Source organism: Drosophila bipectinata, chromosome 3R (assembly GCF_030179905.1).
Source record: "Drosophila bipectinata strain 14024-0381.07 chromosome 3R, DbipHiC1v2, whole genome shotgun sequence".
NCBI classification, from domain to species: domain Eukaryota; kingdom Metazoa; phylum Arthropoda; class Insecta; order Diptera; family Drosophilidae; genus Drosophila; species Drosophila bipectinata.
The window spans coordinates 14,898,219-14,915,161 of record NC_091739.1 but is presented as its reverse complement, the minus strand read 5'-3'; the positions used below and the strand labels follow the sequence as shown (position 1 = coordinate 14,915,161).

General features: G+C 48.1%; 1 protein-coding gene across 6 annotated transcripts in view; it reads left to right on the top strand.

Moving 5' to 3' along the window:
* Positions 1 to 15,842, top strand: part of Doa (Darkener of apricot) — a 34,185-nt gene extending 18,343 nt beyond the window's left edge. For 2 of the 6 annotated variants that reach the window (XM_017247567.3, XM_070280750.1), the window contains 9 exons: positions 12,450 to 12,525; positions 13,233 to 13,299; positions 13,372 to 13,485; positions 13,542 to 13,632; positions 13,688 to 13,858; positions 13,920 to 14,089; positions 14,153 to 14,266; positions 14,356 to 14,546; positions 14,613 to 15,842. In XM_017247567.3, coding sequence (XP_017103056.2) covers positions 12,450 to 12,525; positions 13,233 to 13,299; positions 13,372 to 13,485; positions 13,542 to 13,632; positions 13,688 to 13,858; positions 13,920 to 14,089; positions 14,153 to 14,266; positions 14,356 to 14,546; positions 14,613 to 14,740 — 1,122 coding nt within the window. In that variant the 3' untranslated portion in view covers positions 14,741 to 15,842. Of the gene's footprint in view, positions 1 to 125; positions 3,789 to 5,141; positions 6,051 to 7,761; positions 8,228 to 9,253; positions 11,069 to 12,449; positions 12,526 to 13,232; positions 13,300 to 13,371; positions 13,486 to 13,541; positions 13,633 to 13,687; positions 13,859 to 13,919; positions 14,090 to 14,152; positions 14,267 to 14,337; positions 14,547 to 14,612 lie in introns of those variants that run through there. The other 4 variants (XM_070280749.1, XM_017247560.3, XM_017247568.3 and 1 more) reach the window with 4 other exon arrangements.
* Positions 15,843 to 16,943: the final 1,101 nt, after the last annotated feature.

Genomic DNA, 16,943 nt, shown 5'->3' with positions numbered 1-16,943 from the left:
CTCGATAGCAGGTACACTTGAAGTAGCCAACACACAGTAGGGACTTCTCTCAGACTTGATAGGTTTCTTGAACAAATTTTTTTTATGAAACTAGAAGACTTGATAGCTCAACGCACACACAGAACACTCGAAGAAGTAAAAGTTCGCGGTCGGGTCTCGAATTTCAACGAAAAATCGAAACTTTTCGCAGTTCGCGATTGTTGTTCCTCTAGATGAGTGAAGATGCGGGCAAGCCAGCAGTTGGAGTGCCCCACACGGCTCCCCCCGCAGCCGCAAACCTGAAACCCAAAGAGGACACCAGCCAATCCCAGCCAGCAGCCATGCAGAAGCCCACGCCGCCGCCCGCCAGCGGCCAGCAGTTCTTCCAAATGGTCTCGCCGCAATTCGCCTCGGTTATGTCGTCCAGCATCCCGGAGAGCAAGTGCGCCGTGAGATCTCCCATATCATCGCCGTTGGCCATACGAAAGAGTCGCCCGCCGATGCTGCCGGCGAGTCCCAAGTCCACGCCTCCCTTGCCCCGCAAGCACCATCCTCTGGCCTACAATGCTGCCACCGGGACGATCAGCAGTGCCTCTGGCCCGGCCTTGCCGTCGCGGCTTATGGCCACCATCGCCTCTAGTCCGGCGTCAAGTATATCGCTGTCGTCGTCCAGTTCACCCTCGTCGTCGCCGCCGCCGCCAGTGCCGTGTCGGGCGCCCAAAAATGCCGCCAAACCGGCAGCTCCGGAGATCAGTCTGGACAAGTTGCTGCAGCAGCAACAGGAACTGGAGGAGAAATCGGCCGCTGCCACGAATAGTGCCAAGTTGGATGCTAATTTCTACGACGCCGAGATCGAGATGATGAACAAGTATCTGAAGAGCCTGCCCGACTACAGTGAGCTGGACAGAAAGCTGCATCAGGAGTTCCAGGAGTGCGAGGATCTCTACGACAAGCTCAAGCGCCAGCAGCACCCATTGGCGAAGTCCAACTCCCAACAGTCGGTGACGAAAACAGCCCCAGGAGGGCCGGTGGGAGGGGGTCTTCCCACCACCTCCTCGGGCTTGTCCAAGTCATCGTCCATAAACTTTGCCCAGAATCCCAGTAATCGTGGAGTGGCCCCCCGCATGGCCTATCCCTCGATCTTTGCCCAGACCAGTGGTGAACCCAAGCTGCAGCGCAGCATCTCCAGCTCCAACATGCCACTGAGCACCCCGACCCCGATGCGCCCGCTTCCCGCCAAGAATGGACTGCAGAGTGGCTCCAACTTGTCGCTGAACAAGCAGCTGATGAACGACTTCTGGAGCGAAAACCTGACCAGTTCCCAGAAGCGGCAGACCCCGAAGCGCACCTTCTGGAACTACGAGAAGATTTGTGGCGCCCAGCTGGGGGATGCGGGCCAGCCCTTCAAGGTGGACGCCAAGACGGCCAAGAAGTTGGCCATCTTCGACCCCACGGTGGCCGAGGCGGCCCAGAAGGAGCTGCAGCGACCGCAGCAGAACAAGCTGCAGAAGAATGCCTCGCTGTCCCACCTGGATCTCAAGGTTCGTCAGGCGGTGACCAAGGACGATCTCTACAAGCTCATCTGCAACGAGCAGTCGCCATCGACGGGAGGTGGTAGCTTCGTGAGCAGGGTTCCTGTCAAGCAGCCACAGCCACAGCCGCCCCAGACGCAGCCTCAAGTACATCCGTTTCAGTCCCAGGCTCTGCCCAAGAGCGTGTCCATGACGCATGTGCCGGGCGCAGGAGGACCAGCTCCCCTGTTGCGAACCTCTAGCCGCACGCACATACCCTGCTACATGAAGCACTTGCCATCGCTCAGCAGGAGTACTTCCAACTCGGCGATATTGATGACATCGCAGCCTCGGAAGGAGCAGCCGCCGACAAAGGAGGCTCCCAAGGCAGCTGTCCCGGCTGCAGTGGCCACAACGAAAGCCAGCGGCGTTCTGAAGAGTTCCAGCAGTTCGTGTGTTCCGTCGCCCAGGTGTGCGGCTGCCTTCTTCCGCCGCCCACAAGAGACGTACAACCCGCAGCCAGTGGCGCCCAAAGAGGCCCAAGTGGCGCCACCAAGTGAGAGTGGTGGAAATCCCGGCGACTCTGTTTCCCTTGAGCGCAAGTCGGAGAAGAGCAACAGTACCATTAGCACCAGCAGCTTCACTGTGACCAATTGTTGCACCACTCACCTGCCGCAGCTCTCCAAGTTCACCTCATCGTTTCACATCGCCCCGGCCACTGCCACGACGACCGCGACGGCAACTACGACGGCGACCAGTGCGCCAACGACAACAGCAACATCGGCCCCCAGTGAGCAGCAGCAACCACAACAGCAGCAATCGCAGTCTAGTGGCGCTGCAGCTGCCAACTTGGAGGTGCCAACATCGTCATCCTCGTCATCGGCATCGGCCGGCTCGTCAGCAGCGACCACAAAGTGCCAGAAAGATGTTGACAACAAGCTAGAAAAATGCTTGAACGACATGCTAAAGTTGAAGACCAACAACGCCACTGGCAGCAATAGCAACAACAATAGCAACCACAACGGCGGTAATAATAATGCACTCATGTCGATGTCGATGTCGCAGTCGCAGTCGTTGGCGGCGGCGGCAGAGGGCGATCACAAAGAGCCGAAGACCACGGGCGAAGGCCCCCCGAGCAGCAATAGCAGCAGCAACACCAACAATGGGACCAAGTACTTGGGTGAATCGCAGATTCCCGTGCCAGTGCAGCTCTACGATCCGCAGAAGCCGTTGCTTCAACAGCAACAGCAGCAAAGGATCTGCTATCCGATAGGCAAGTCCAACTCCACCTCACAAGTGCCCATGGGTGGATATCAGAGATTGTTGCAACAGCAACAGCAGCAGTATCAGGATCAGCAGCAGCAACAACAGCAGTATCCTCAGCATAAGCGACCTTTCCTTAACTGGAACAGCTTCGCCTGCTCGGCCATGAATGGAGCCAGTGATCCCTTCATGCAACAGCAGCAACAGCACATGCCCCACCAGCAGCAGCAGCACTTGCCGCACAAGCTGCAGCAGTCTTACTCCTCCTCGAATGTTAACAAGCAAGCGCCCAAATCGGGCCTGGCCATGTTCCTCCAGAAGAACACCAACAAGGAGAATAAGTTTGGGCAGCCTTTGTCTCAACAGCCGCCCGGGATGATGCCGCAGATGTACGGCTACCAGGGGCCCTCAAAAATGGGCTACCCGCGATCGGGAGGAGCTCCCCTGACGCACTCTGTCTCCTTTAGTTCCGCCCAGCGACCCACGGCCCTGCACTTCCATCAGCACCAGCAACAACACCAACAGCAGCAACAGCAGCAGCAACATCAGCACCCCCAGCAACAGCATTCCAACTTTGGGCTGGGCATGATGAGTCGGAATTACTATAATCTCCCCAAGCAGCAGCAGCCGGCGCTGCCGGAGCGGAAGCCGCTGCAGACCTTTGATCCGTATGCCTATCCCAAGCCGAATCAAATGCAACCGGTCAAGTACCAACAACAACAACAGCAACAGCAACCACATCCGCATACGCCGTTTGTGAATGCTTCCGCAGGCGGTGGAGGTGTTGGAGGTGGTGGAGCGGCTGCTTCTGGGCTACAATATGATCCAAATACAAATACGCAATTGTTTTACGCGTCGCCGGCGGCGGCGTCATCCTCAACGGGCGTGCAACCACAGCAACCGCAACAGCAGCAACAACATCAGCAGCAACTACAACAAAGCAATTCTGTCATATTCAATCATCAGCAACAACAACAACAACAACAGCAACAAAATGAAATGTCCAAGTCCGCTTTGGGACTGCATTTCATCGAGGTAGATTCTATATATTCCACCAAACAACTTATTTTCGTCATTTTTGCTGCGCTTGTGTCTTGTATCTTGTATCTTGTATCTTGTATCTTGTGTCTTGCGTGTGTTGCACATGTGTACTAGTAGTTGTATTGCAAACTGCCCACTAACCACAACTAGCTGCCTTGCTTTCCGCTTCTTAAAAGAAAGTATTTCCCCGAAATAGACGACTGACTCATAGGTCTGGGCTCCAAAAGGGCCTCCGACGAAGACGATAATTACGCTTCAGCTGCCTCGGGAACGTGCCCCTAGCGCTTGATGGCCCCCAAGTTGCCACTTCCTGTACTTGTGGCGTTTCAAGTGTGATGAGGCGTTGTTCCCAAGAACAGGCACACATAATTCCCACCTCCCTTGGCAGTTGCACTTGTCGAAATCACCGACATCGACAGCATTGCACAATCGACTGCGAGAAATTCAATGTCAATTTCTTTCGCGGACTCGGCTGGCTGGCTGGTTGGCTGGCTCTTCCCTATAAATAGTAGTGCTTCTAGTGCCGCCCCCACCTCCCTCTATTAATTTATGTTTATTTGTTTACCTGATGGCTGGATGTGATGCTCTTGCTTCCAAGAATTTTATTTGTTCAACTAATTTATTGCCAACTACTGCCGAACTCTCAATGCCATGTAATTGTTTTAATAATTAAAAAACACTAAACAACACAGCACAGAAACGGCGAAGAAGGAGTGCTCCTCCTTCAGCAAAATCCGATGTCTAAAAATATGTAACACTCTCGATGGCTCTCGTGCTCTCTTAGGGGGCTTGGAGATAGCCAAGATAGCCGAATAGTTAATACCCTTTACCTATCAGAAGAAACTATCCACTGATGATGTAATTTGAAAAGGTTTTCTATTCAAAATTTCTTACAATTTTATTAATTTTGATTAGATTTTTAGAAGAATACCCCTTTAAGATGCATATCCACACCACTCATACCTGATCTAATGGCTTCTTTCCTTGGGCAGCCCCAACAATAATAGAAACGGGGGAAAAACACTCTCCCGCACGGTTAGAAGAACCGTGCTCTCGCCCCTGTCCCGACCACTGGGGGCTCCGACATCGCCGATATTTTCAATCTTTATAATTAGTATTTGTGGCTGTGGCGTGCGCTTTCGTTCATGTTGCGCTGATTTCGGTTTTGTTTGTTTCTTCGGATGCCTCGAATGTGAAAAGCTGAAAAGCGCTAAGGAAATATTAAAAATTCGAAATTGAATGGCTCAAAGTGCGTGTGTGTTTCTGTCAAGTGTTCTCCAAAGATAGGCTCTATCTGCTCTAATCAGATCTTGAATGGAGTTAAATGTTGCCAATTGTCGGGGCTGTAGAGCAAGTACAGTGGGAGCTCCTGCTCCTGCTGTTTTTGAGTCTATTTCCGTCGAAGCTGCCGAATTCTCTTACAATTTCAATTATTTTTACACATAAATACGCTGTGCTATTCTGGTCCATTATACCAGAAAACTCAGCCACCACCATATTGCTATTTTGCTACTTCGAGAACAACGTACAATTCATTTTCTATTTTATTCGATTCTACAACAAATCACAACGCTCTCGCCAAAAACAGCACAACAAATACCAGAAATCAGTACAATTAATGAAATAGACCAAGTCAGAAGAGCATACGGATACGGATCCGCGGTCGTATCCGCCAAAAAAAAAAAAAAAAAAAATCAAAATTCGGACGCGACTAGACGAGTAGAAGTAGTTTCCCACCAAACACCACCCACCTACCCAATCCAACCAAACACCCCACAACCCCACACACCCGCGAGGCAGTGTATCTAAGTGCTAAGCGGATTGTCGTCATTTTCGCGGAGGAGACGGAGACCCACGCGAATACCAAACAAAAAAGGGGCAAGAGTAAAGGCCAGAAGAAATGGCCACATTTCTGAATCGTTTTCATCGCGAAAAAAGCGAAAAGATTCTGCCAATTGCCGAGAATGGGAAAACAGCTGACTCGGAGGCGTCTGCTGCAGCGTCGCAGTCGCAGTCACAGTCACAGGCGACAGTGCATCAGCAGCCGCGTCCGCAGCGACGCTATATGCGCAGCGCCACCGCTGCCAGCGTCACTCAGCTGCTCTCCGAAAGCTGCAACAGTCTGCTGCAGCGATTTCGAAGGAATCCGAGCGAACGACCTGATAATAAACATCAGCAGCAACAACAGCAACAGCAACAGGAGCAACAAAAGCAACAGCAACAAGAGAAACAGCAACATCAGGCACGCAGCAATCGGTAATCGATGCAAAAACAAATCAACCAAAAGATTTATAATTTATTTTTAATTTTGCGTGTCGCGGTTTTTTTTTCTTTTCTTGCGTTTTAAGAAAAAAAAAAAAGTCGGTCAAAAATCGCTCGCGTCCGCACTCAGATCATCATTTATTTTCCTTCTATTTTCATGGCACTCACCGCCTCGGTTTTAATTGCAAGTTTAGTTGCAGTGCAGCAACGCGCTGCTCCGCCTCGCTCCGCCGCTGAAAAAGCATCTCGCCGCGCGATCTGTGTGCGATCTGCAATCCTCCACCAGCTGAGTAGCCAGAAGGCCAATTATGTAAACAGCTCGAGTGCGTTTTTAATCGCGTTGAACCCGCGCACGGTGAACTCGCGCTGCCAAACTCAACTCCACAACTCACCCACCAGGGCCGACGACCACGAAAAAGTGTGAAAATCGCATTGCCATAAATCTGTCAGGAGAGGGGGAGGGGGAGGGGGCGAGTGGGTCTTGATTTTGATTTGATGAGAGTTGATTTTGATTTATCATCTTAATTGTGGGCCGTAAATCAAGTGGAGCTTAACACCTGTAATCACCTGCAATCGTTAATTAAAAAAACAATCTTTCGGGTTGTGTCCAGAGTGTGATTGAATATTTCATATCTGCCTTTCAATTATTCTTTTTTAAATGAAAACTTTCGATCGAGAAAAGTTTGGGAAAAGCTTGAGAGCCTTGAGAGCTAGGGAAAGCTTTCCTCTTGACCGACTCTCTTAACTTGGCCAACACACAATTGTGATTCTCTTGGCATGTTCCCGAGGGGAATACCAAATAAATTCTCTAGATATCTCAAGACCCCTACTTCCTCAACAGCACTCACTCTCTCTTTTGTTCGACTGTCTGTTTTTAACTGCAATTGCTCCTTTATTATGGTATTAAGATGCGCAAGCAGGTTAACATTTAAAATAAAACGTAAATCGCTTCGCTTTGTTCTTTTTATTTCTTTTCCGCCAAACAGCAGCAGCAGTTTTATTGTTCTTCTGGCTGTTGTTTTTGTCGGCGAGAGTTCAAGGCTTTCCCGCAAAGACTTTCGATCATTTCCCGGTTAACCTGACGGAAGCGAATCTCTTCTGCCATTTACTACATACTATATATATAATACTATAGAGTATATACCAACGTGAAATGCATTCTGATGAAGCGTGCGATTCGCCACCAGCAATACCTACCTACCAGTCATCCAGACAAAAGAATTATTTTATATCGAATTTGGATCTATTCTATATGATCGTCCACCACCCACCCACTCGTCGTTGCCTACATATGTTCTCCTCAGACTCACTCGCTCATCTTGTTTTCCTTCTCTGGCAAGTGCGCAATATTTTCACACTTTTCACAAAAATAAAAACGATTCCTCAATATTTTCTGACCGCAGCAGCCCCAGCAGCAGCAGCAGTATTTCCCTCATCTACTTCGGTATTCTTCGCAGCAGCACCCGCCTGCCTCTGCCACTGCTGCCTCTTTCATGAGGCTTTTGGGGATCGTCGTCGCATGAATTTTCCGAAAAACCGAAAAACTTTTCCTCAGTTAATTTTTGGTCCGTGTCGTGGCAGCGCGCCGTTCCGTCCGTGTTGTCGCGAGTCGCATGGATAACCGTATCCAGGCATTCGAAATCGGAATATTAATCTAAATACAACACCCCCTAGAAATTGTATTGTGTTGGGTTTCTCTTTAAAGTGCCGAGGATTCGAGACGCAGCCACTCCAAGACCCCAACGAATGACAGCAACAATAATAATAACAACAAGGGCAAGAGCGGATCAGCAGCTAATCAGTCCCAGAAGCAGAGCAAACGTCGCCGTAGCTCGGACAAATCCTCAGCGTCTAGCCGGAGGCATCCGGAAGGGGAAAGGGAACGTGATAGGGACCGGGACCGCGATCGTGATCGAGATCGAGAGATGAGCGATCGCCATAGACGGTACTATGCAGGCGGCGGCCTGGGCTCCACCGCCGGTCTGGGCTACCATCCCAGCAGCAGCGGTAGCGGCAGCAGTGCCGCCCTGATGGGTCGCTACCAGAAGAGCTCCACCACAGCCAGTGCCCTGGACAGACTTCGCACCCACCTGAGTCCGGTGGGTGGCTACTACAAGCCCCTGATCCGGGGCCTGGGCAGCGGAGGCAGGAGGGACCGCGATCTAGACGATGTTAGTATGTCCACAGGGAAAAGGCCGCCCAAAAGCGAGCGGTGTGCAAAGCAACGGGAGACAATCAACAACCAGACACAGACCCAGTTCGAGATTCCCAATTCGAGAGTCTGACTCACTTCTTGGGCATTCAGATTTTTGGAAAACACGAAATCATCTCACCTGTCCACCTGTCCCTGCTCTCGGGAATGAGTCAGCCAAAGACACAGAGACACAGAGTGTCAGTGCCAGTGACTGCCCTAAATAAGTGACATCTTTTTAGAGGTTGGGAAATGTGCGCAATTAAAGTGAATACTTTCCATATATTATTGCACTACAGATAGCAGATCTGCGCTACCCCTATTGCCACACATAGCTATAGAAGCTCTCCCCCTCGTCGTATATGCTGGTGTGTGGGTTTATTTTATAGCACTGCTGCTATATTGTAGGCTATATATTCTATATCTTGGGCATCATTCTTGCCGTGTGCGTTTACGTTGTCGAATTTATTTTCGATTCCAACCCAACACACAGCGCCGAGTCGCTTTTCCCTCTCTATTCCGATATATTTTTGTATCTCTGCTCGGCACAGATGTGTGTATAAAGCTATTCACAATTTTCACGATTTTTATATATAAACTTTGAAGGTCGTCGCGCCTTGGACTTTTTTGTTTAGATTTCGGAAGGCATTTCTAAATAAAAATAAAGGGTATTCTCCCGCCTACCTATCTATCTAACAACCCCATGGCCAAAAATACTTGGAGAGAAAGCCGGATAGAGTGGCTTTAATGTTGGTGAAATTGTGCGAAATGAAAAGGCCAAGCAACCCCATAATTAGCCATTGCCGAAAAGGCCATTTAAATGGGTCTAAGTCTGAACTAGAGTCTGGGACTGGGTCTGGGTCTATGTCTGGGCCTGCTTCGTTCGTGGAGCGGAAAAAGTTTTACGCCCGTCACCGTTGGTTTCACACGAGCGCCGCTTCTAAGCACTTTCCTTCTCCATTAACCCCTTGAATCCGAAACTGAATCTTAACTGAAACCACTACAGCGACGAGATCTGCTCTTGGACAGAGACAGAACACCCACCACTCTCACCTCAACCACCTCCTCCTCCACCAGCACCTCCACCGGCGGCAAGCAGTCGGCCATCTCCCGGCTGGAGAACAAATATTCGGACATCCTGGAGAGGGCGGCCGGAAGGCGGCGGCACGAGGAGGATCGGGACAAGACTTTGGAACCGGACGACTATGGCGCCAGCAGCAGTAGCGGGCTGCTCCGTTCGGCCACCTCCCACCAGTTGGCCAAGTCGAAGCTATCCTCCAGCTCCTTTAACGCCTCCGACCGCAAAGAGCGCACTCCCTACCGCACCCGGGCACAGAGGCAGCGCTACATGGCCGACTCCACCGACAGTGGCTACCTCACCAGCGGCAATCGGCTGCTGGACGAGAGCTACCCCCTGGATTACGGCCAGCGGTATGACTACCACGATGCCCTGCGCCTGGGTGGGGCCACGGGCTATCCGTCCAGTCGGTATGGCCGGCGAGGGGGCGAAGAAGAGGCCGCCCCCTCCCAGCGATCGGCCAGAGCCTATGGCCGGACCAAGACCATGGAGGGGCTTCTGGCTGCCGACATTCAGACGGACCACCACCCGGTGGAAGATCGGCCCCTGAACTCGAGAAACCGCTTCGCCCACCGACGCAAGGAGCAGCCACCGCCAGAGCTGACCGCCGAGGAACGCGAGATCCTGGCCGATGACCGCTCGTCGGAGGACAACGCTGCCATTTTGATGCTGCTGCGCGAGGACAACCAGTTCCTCGAGGCTAAGAAGTTCGAGGAGCGGATGCGAAAGCGCCGCGAGCTGAGGGATCGGGTCAAGCGGATGGAGGAGGCGGCCGAGGAGGCAAAGAAAACTGAGGCGGCAGTGGCGGCCGCCGAAGCGGAGGCTGCCGCCCTGGAGCAGGAAGCCAACAAGGCCAAGGAGACGGCGGCGGCAGCAGCGGCGGCATCTACAGCGGCAGCAGCAGCAGCGGCAGTAGTGGAGGCGCCACTCGAGGCGCCCAAGAAGAAGTCGCGAACCAAAAAAGTAACTAGTGACGATAGCGATGAGAGCACGTCGGGGAGTAGCTCCGATGAGGCCGAGACAGAAACCGAGACCGATTCGGCGGCGCCCGGTGTGCTGCAACTAACCCACACAACCACGCCACAGACAGCCACCAATGGCAGCACCACCACATGCACTTCTTCTGCCACAGCCAACACCACCACTACTTCCTCCTCCAACACCACAACTAGCTCCTCCACTTTATCCACTAGCACTTCCGCTCTATCTTCCGCTAACCACACGACATCGGCAGCGGCGGCGGCGTCGACCTCGAACCACCTCGGAACCACCAACCAGAGTCGTTTTCTGACCACCCACTCAGATCGCAACAACAATGATCTCGCCAAGTACAAGCCCGGCAACCAGCTGATGCACTCCTCCAGCTCCGGAGCTCTGGCTTTTGGCGGAATCGGGGCACGGCTGGCGGCTGCGGATGCGAGGCGGCAGCAGCAACGCTACCAGGGCGCCAGCTCCCGCACCGCGGCCGTGCTCAGTGAGTTCGATCGCTACAAGCCTGGCTCCGGATCGAGCTACCTCCAAGACTCGTACGGCAGCAGCACGAGTAGTAGCAGCCGGCGCTCCAACGCCCTGGGCCTGGGTTCCTCGCTGTATCCGCAACGATCCCACCTGGATGGCTACCAGCAGCAGCCGTCCACCTCCTCCTCGTACCTGCAGCAGCACGACAACTATTCGCTGGCAAAGAGCGCCACCTCGTCGGCGCTGTTCTACAGGTCACGCATTCCAAAGACACTCTCGACCTTTGTAAGCAGACGACTCACCCTCCACCTAAGGGGGAAATCCTAAGCTTGAGCTTTGACTTGGCGCCGCCTCTTCTAACTGCAACTGCAACTTGTCCCTGGCTCCCATTGTCCTTATCCCCAGTCTTCTTTTCGACTCCCTCTACTACAACCATTCCCGAAAACTTCTCGCCACAGACCAGCATAAGGCTATCGATTCCATCGATGACTCCTATGCTCCACCACAGCAGACCTACTAGAACAGCAAAAGCTAACAGCCCTGCGGACTATGTTCCATGTTTCGTGTGTTCTGTTTCACTAACCGATGCCTGCCCGTTTTGCATGAATTTTCGACAAAGTAAGACCCACAACCTGACCCAAAACTGCTTAATATTGTTCATTTACCATTTAAAATTAAACAAACTTAAATAATTAATAAGAAAGTTTTAGAAAAAAAGAAAACAAACCATATAAAGAACCATAAATGTTTGTTATTTTTTTCATTGCCCGCTAAAGAGGAGCACACAAATGGGTGAATTTCCTATAAAGATATATAAAGATATATATAATACGTTATATATACCATATATATACGATATATACCTATTTGCCATTTTATACATATATATGATATTGTTTGTACATGTTTATGATTATTATATTAACCATTTTTGTAAACACAAATCTCAAAAATTTGTCCGAACTAATTTTCTTATCGAACAAACGAAACGTATTTTTCTCGTGTTTTTTCTGAATATGATGATGATGAAAATCACAATGATGATGATGATGATGGGTTGATGTACATACTACTTGATGGGGATGATGATGATGATGTGATGATTTTGGTTGGTTTACGTTACGGAATGACTTCGGCCGATATGGAAATGGATTTTGAAACGGAATTGCGATTGCGATGCCAACGTGGGAATCTGGATTGGATTGGATCTCTGGGATGATATGAATATTGGCTTGATCACCTCTCACCTGATGACCTGGACCTCTGGACCTGGCTGAACTGGATCATCCTCCCCCTGGAAAATATCAATTTTTGTTTCTTTTTCTCTTTCTTTTTTGTTTCTTTTTCTCTCTTTCAAATTACATACTTTACCTTCTGTGTACGTCTGTATCTTGCAACGTCAACAACAACAACAACCACGCCCCCCCCAACTTCTACAACAACTTCGCAACCCACTACCAAAACAATCGAACTCGATTATCCTTCGACTGCGCCCTGCCATCGTATCGCATCGCATCTCAACGCAATCGCAATCGCAACTACAACCTCACACCGTCAACTGCCACTACTACCCCGTCGTCGTCGTCGCCTTCGATCGCGCCCCGCTCCGCTCCGCCCAATATGATCCGACCTCCGACCCGACCCGATCGATCGCTTGCTCGAACAGACAGCAAAGCCCGTCATACAAGATGATGCTGATGGTCACTTAATTTACCACACCGGAGACATTCTCCATCACAGATGTTCGTGACAATTTTTTGTTTTTAATTTTTCCATATTTATGTTTAGAAAACAACAATCAGAGCAATCAGAAACTGAAACTGAAACCGAAATCCGAAGAAAAATCTGAAAAGCAAGACACTACTCTTCTTCCTCTTGTAACTCTCTTTTAGTTTAAACTATTTCCAAGTTTTCCTTATTATTTCTTAATTATTATATACAACAGCAAGACCAAGATCGCGTCGCGTGTATTTCAGAAATTAAGATATGTTTTGCGACAAAAAAAAAATGTTAAAAGAAAGGAAAAGCAACAATCGAAAAGATTTCACATAATTTTCGTCAGTTTCGCGTAAAACTTTTCCAACTTCCGAAATTTGTCTTTGGAGACTTTTAATTAAACTGTTGCCGGCAACAATCTTGTTTGTACCCCTTCACCTTGAAATTCAGCTGGGAAAGTCTCACGTACACAAGCACAAACTTTGGCGCCCTAATTAACGAAATAATATTGAAATAAGCAAACAAACACAAACTCCTTTCCGTTGACACTTAGATTAAAGTCGAAATTAAAGCATAGGTCTACCTTGCCCAGACCTCATCATGCAGTATTCAGTTCCAGCTACAGGTTTAGTTCTAGAACAAAAAAAATAAACAAGTCAGCTAACGTTTAACACTTTCGAAGGACACTGCCCGAAACACTACTATAACTCGTCTTCCTTTTCCCAAATTTCAGATAAGATCATGGCCACACTGGGCGAGGGTACTTTCGGACGTGTGGTCAAGGTCAAAGACATGGAGCGGTAAGTCTGATTACTCATTGGTAACTTTTACACTCAAGCAACCTAACACGATGTTCTATTTTTAAATTCCAGTGATTACTGCATGGCCCTGAAGATTATAAAGAACGTGGAAAAGTACCGCGAAGCTGCCAAGCTCGAGATTAATGCCTTGGAAAAGATTGCCCAGAAGGATCCGCATTGTGATCAGTGAGTTCTTCAAATATTACTTGATATCCAATTCCTAATCTGTAATTATATTACAGCTTGTGTGTAAAAATGGTTGACTGGTTTGATTATCACGGGCATATGTGTATAGTTTTTGAAATGTTGGGATTAAGTGTTTTCGATTTTTTGGTAAGATCCCTCCTATATCTTCCATAACTTCGTTACTAATTATGTTTTTTTGTAGCGTGAGAACAACTATGTGCCATACCCGCTGGACCAAGTGCGCCACATGGCCTATCAATTATGCTACTCCGTGAAATTTCTTCATGACAATCGTTTAACGCACACAGATCTCAAGCCGGAGAACATACTTTTTGTCGATTCGGATTACACTGCTCACTATAATCATAAGCTTGTAAGTCTACTTGTACCCCTCACAATGTGAAACACATTTTCTTAAACCGAATACTTTGCAGAACCGAGAAGTGCGCCGAGTAAAAAGCACGGATGTGCGTCTTATTGACTTCGGATCGGCCACCTTCGACCACGAACACCACAGCACAATTGTCTCGACGCGACATTATCGCGCGCCCGAGGTCATACTGGAGCTGGGTTGGTCACAGCCTTGTGACGTTTGGTCCATTGGGTAAGTACCTCAATCAATTAGTAAATATCTTAGTGCGCATATTAATGTTAATTTCTTCAACAGTTGCATCTTGTTCGAACTGTATCTGGGGATCACGCTCTTCCAAACGCACGACAATCGCGAACACCTGGCCATGATGGAGCGAATCTTGGGACAAATACCATATCGCATGGCACGGTAATACAATGCAGCTCATGCTTTCATTTCCCAAGGCGCAGTTCCCTTCACCGAAATCGTTTAACGTGTAGCAATCATACTCTTTACAGCAAAACCAAAACAAAGTACTTCTACCATGGTAAGTTGGATTGGGACGAGAAGTCCAGTGCCGGCCGCTACGTTCGCGACCATTGCAAGCCGTTGTTCCTGTGCCAGTTGAGCGACAGCGAGGACCACTGTGAGCTCTTCAGTCTGATCAAGAAGATGCTGGAGTACGAGCCCTCATCCCGCATCACGTTAGGTAAGCAAGCTGCTTAACTTCACTTTACTAACAAATGTAACCTAACCTATACCTTCTCCATTCTAGGTGAGGCCCTGCGACATCCGTTCTTCGACAGGCTGCCTCCTCACCAGCGGGTGGGCGAGATGAGCAACAAGCAACCCCTCTCGTCAGGCAGCAGCAGCCGCGAGCGCTCGCACAGTCTGTCCAGATGAGAATTACAGCGATTTGGTTATTGTTGACAGGCAACGCTAATCGATAACTCAGTCATGAAAACATACACACAAGGCACTAGCATTGTAGATTAGACCAACAACCAATCGACCATCCAACAAACGGCGATATTTTCTATTTTTTTATTTTAAGTTCAAAAGTTTTATGCTAAATTTTTTTCAACTTGACTTGTATATGAATATGTTTCCTATACACAATCCTATTGATCTATTGTTTGTTAATACAAATCCTGCGCATCCAGCTGTGCATTGTATTGTATCATACCCCGCCAAACAGTGTTTTGTTCTGTACTGATAACCAAATCGTGTATAATATTGATAGTGCGGTGCTCTCACCCGGCACTCGATCATCCTAATTGTATATGTCTTGAAATGTGCACACCTATACACATACACATACATAAAAACACACACCCCAAGGAAGAGGGGCTGCCCCCAACCGACTGCAAACCGATAAATTGAATATATAAAAATGTAATTGTAAAATAAGAAACTCGCTAACACGCTAGTTGAAATGCATCCCCATATGCACCTCTTTGCTCTGCAGTCCCTGCAATGGGATCCAGACTAATATGTAATTAATACACCATTTTGAGAGCGTGAACTGTAAGCTAATTCAAGCCATTATGACATAAACACACATAAACCACCCACTCGAATGGGAAAATTGTAAATGTAAAGAGCAATTGTTATGCCGCCCTGTGTGCACCACAGCGATCGCAGCGCATTTTGTGTAAATTCAGTAGCAGCTCAGAGTCATCTCTCTCTTAGAATACGTTTTTCAAATGTGTGGAGACCATCGCCGGCCTGTTTTGTTCGTTTTCGTTTTACTATCGAATATCGAAAGATCAACTCATACACATTGATACCGCCATGCAAGCTTTGCGTGGGCACCCTAGAAGAGTATGCATATGCATACACTATACATACTTAATTCAAATGATTGTGAGTTAGTTTAATATTACATAAATATTAATTATAAATTACATTATTTGCAATTTAACCCGATCAACCAGAATATAAGATAAAAAAAAACAATATTGTCAAGTTATTAAAATTGAAATAAATCCTAAATAAAAAGAAATCTGTGTGAGTTGTTTATTTTATAACTACCTAAATGGGAAATCTTTAAACTATTTTAAGCCTGAAGGGATATTTTTAAATTTCAAGAAACGTTGCATACTTTTGAGGACTCAGACGATGAGAAATGGCAATTTCGACCCCTCATCAAAATTGAGATTCCAGGCGATCAGACAAAATGGCTGCCAATCTGCAGCTTTAGTGATGGCCGCCGAGAGAGAGAGCGCAGCTGATGCTCCGCCATGTGGCTGTTATACGTTCTGAGAAACTGTTCTACTGAAATCGGTTAAAGCTGTTATACTTAATGCTGGTATCTCTCTAAGCGTTTCTGCTATCCACGTAGATTTATTTGGGAATTTACGATTTTCTACATGTTTTGCCCTTCCGATTGCCAAAGCTCCTACAATTTACATCGGATCGGCAAAAGATATACATTTCTGTGATTAGGGAGTAGCTCAATCCCTCATACCAATCCTTCCTAAAAAACCGTTTTGAAATTTGTCAAATTTTGTCCAAGAGGTACCCCTTAAAAATTGGGAATTTACGATTTTCCACATTTTTCGCCCTTCCGATTGCCATAGCTCCTACAATTTACATCGGATCGGCAAAATATATACATTTCTGTGATTAGGGATCCGAGTAGCTCAATCCCTCATACAAAACCTTACATAAAAACTGTTTTGAAATTTTTCGATTTTTTTTAAGGGGCACCCCTTAAAAATTGGGAATTTACGATTTTCTACATTTTTTGCCCTTTCGATTGCCATAGCTCCTACAATTTACAATTTTACCCCTTAAAAATTGGGAGTTTACGATTTTCTACATTTTTTGCCCCTTCGATTGACATAGCTCCTACAATTTACATCGGATCGGAAAAATATATACATTTCTGTGATTAGGGATCCGAGTAGCTCAATCCCTCATACCAATCCTTCCTTAAAAACCGCTTTTAAATTTTTCGAATTTTTTCCAAGGGGTACCCCTTAAAAATTGGGAATTTACGATTTTCTACATTTTTCGTCCTTCCGATTGCCATAGCTCCTACAATTTACATCGGATCGGCAAAATATATACATTTCTGTGATAAGAGATCCGAGCAGCTCAA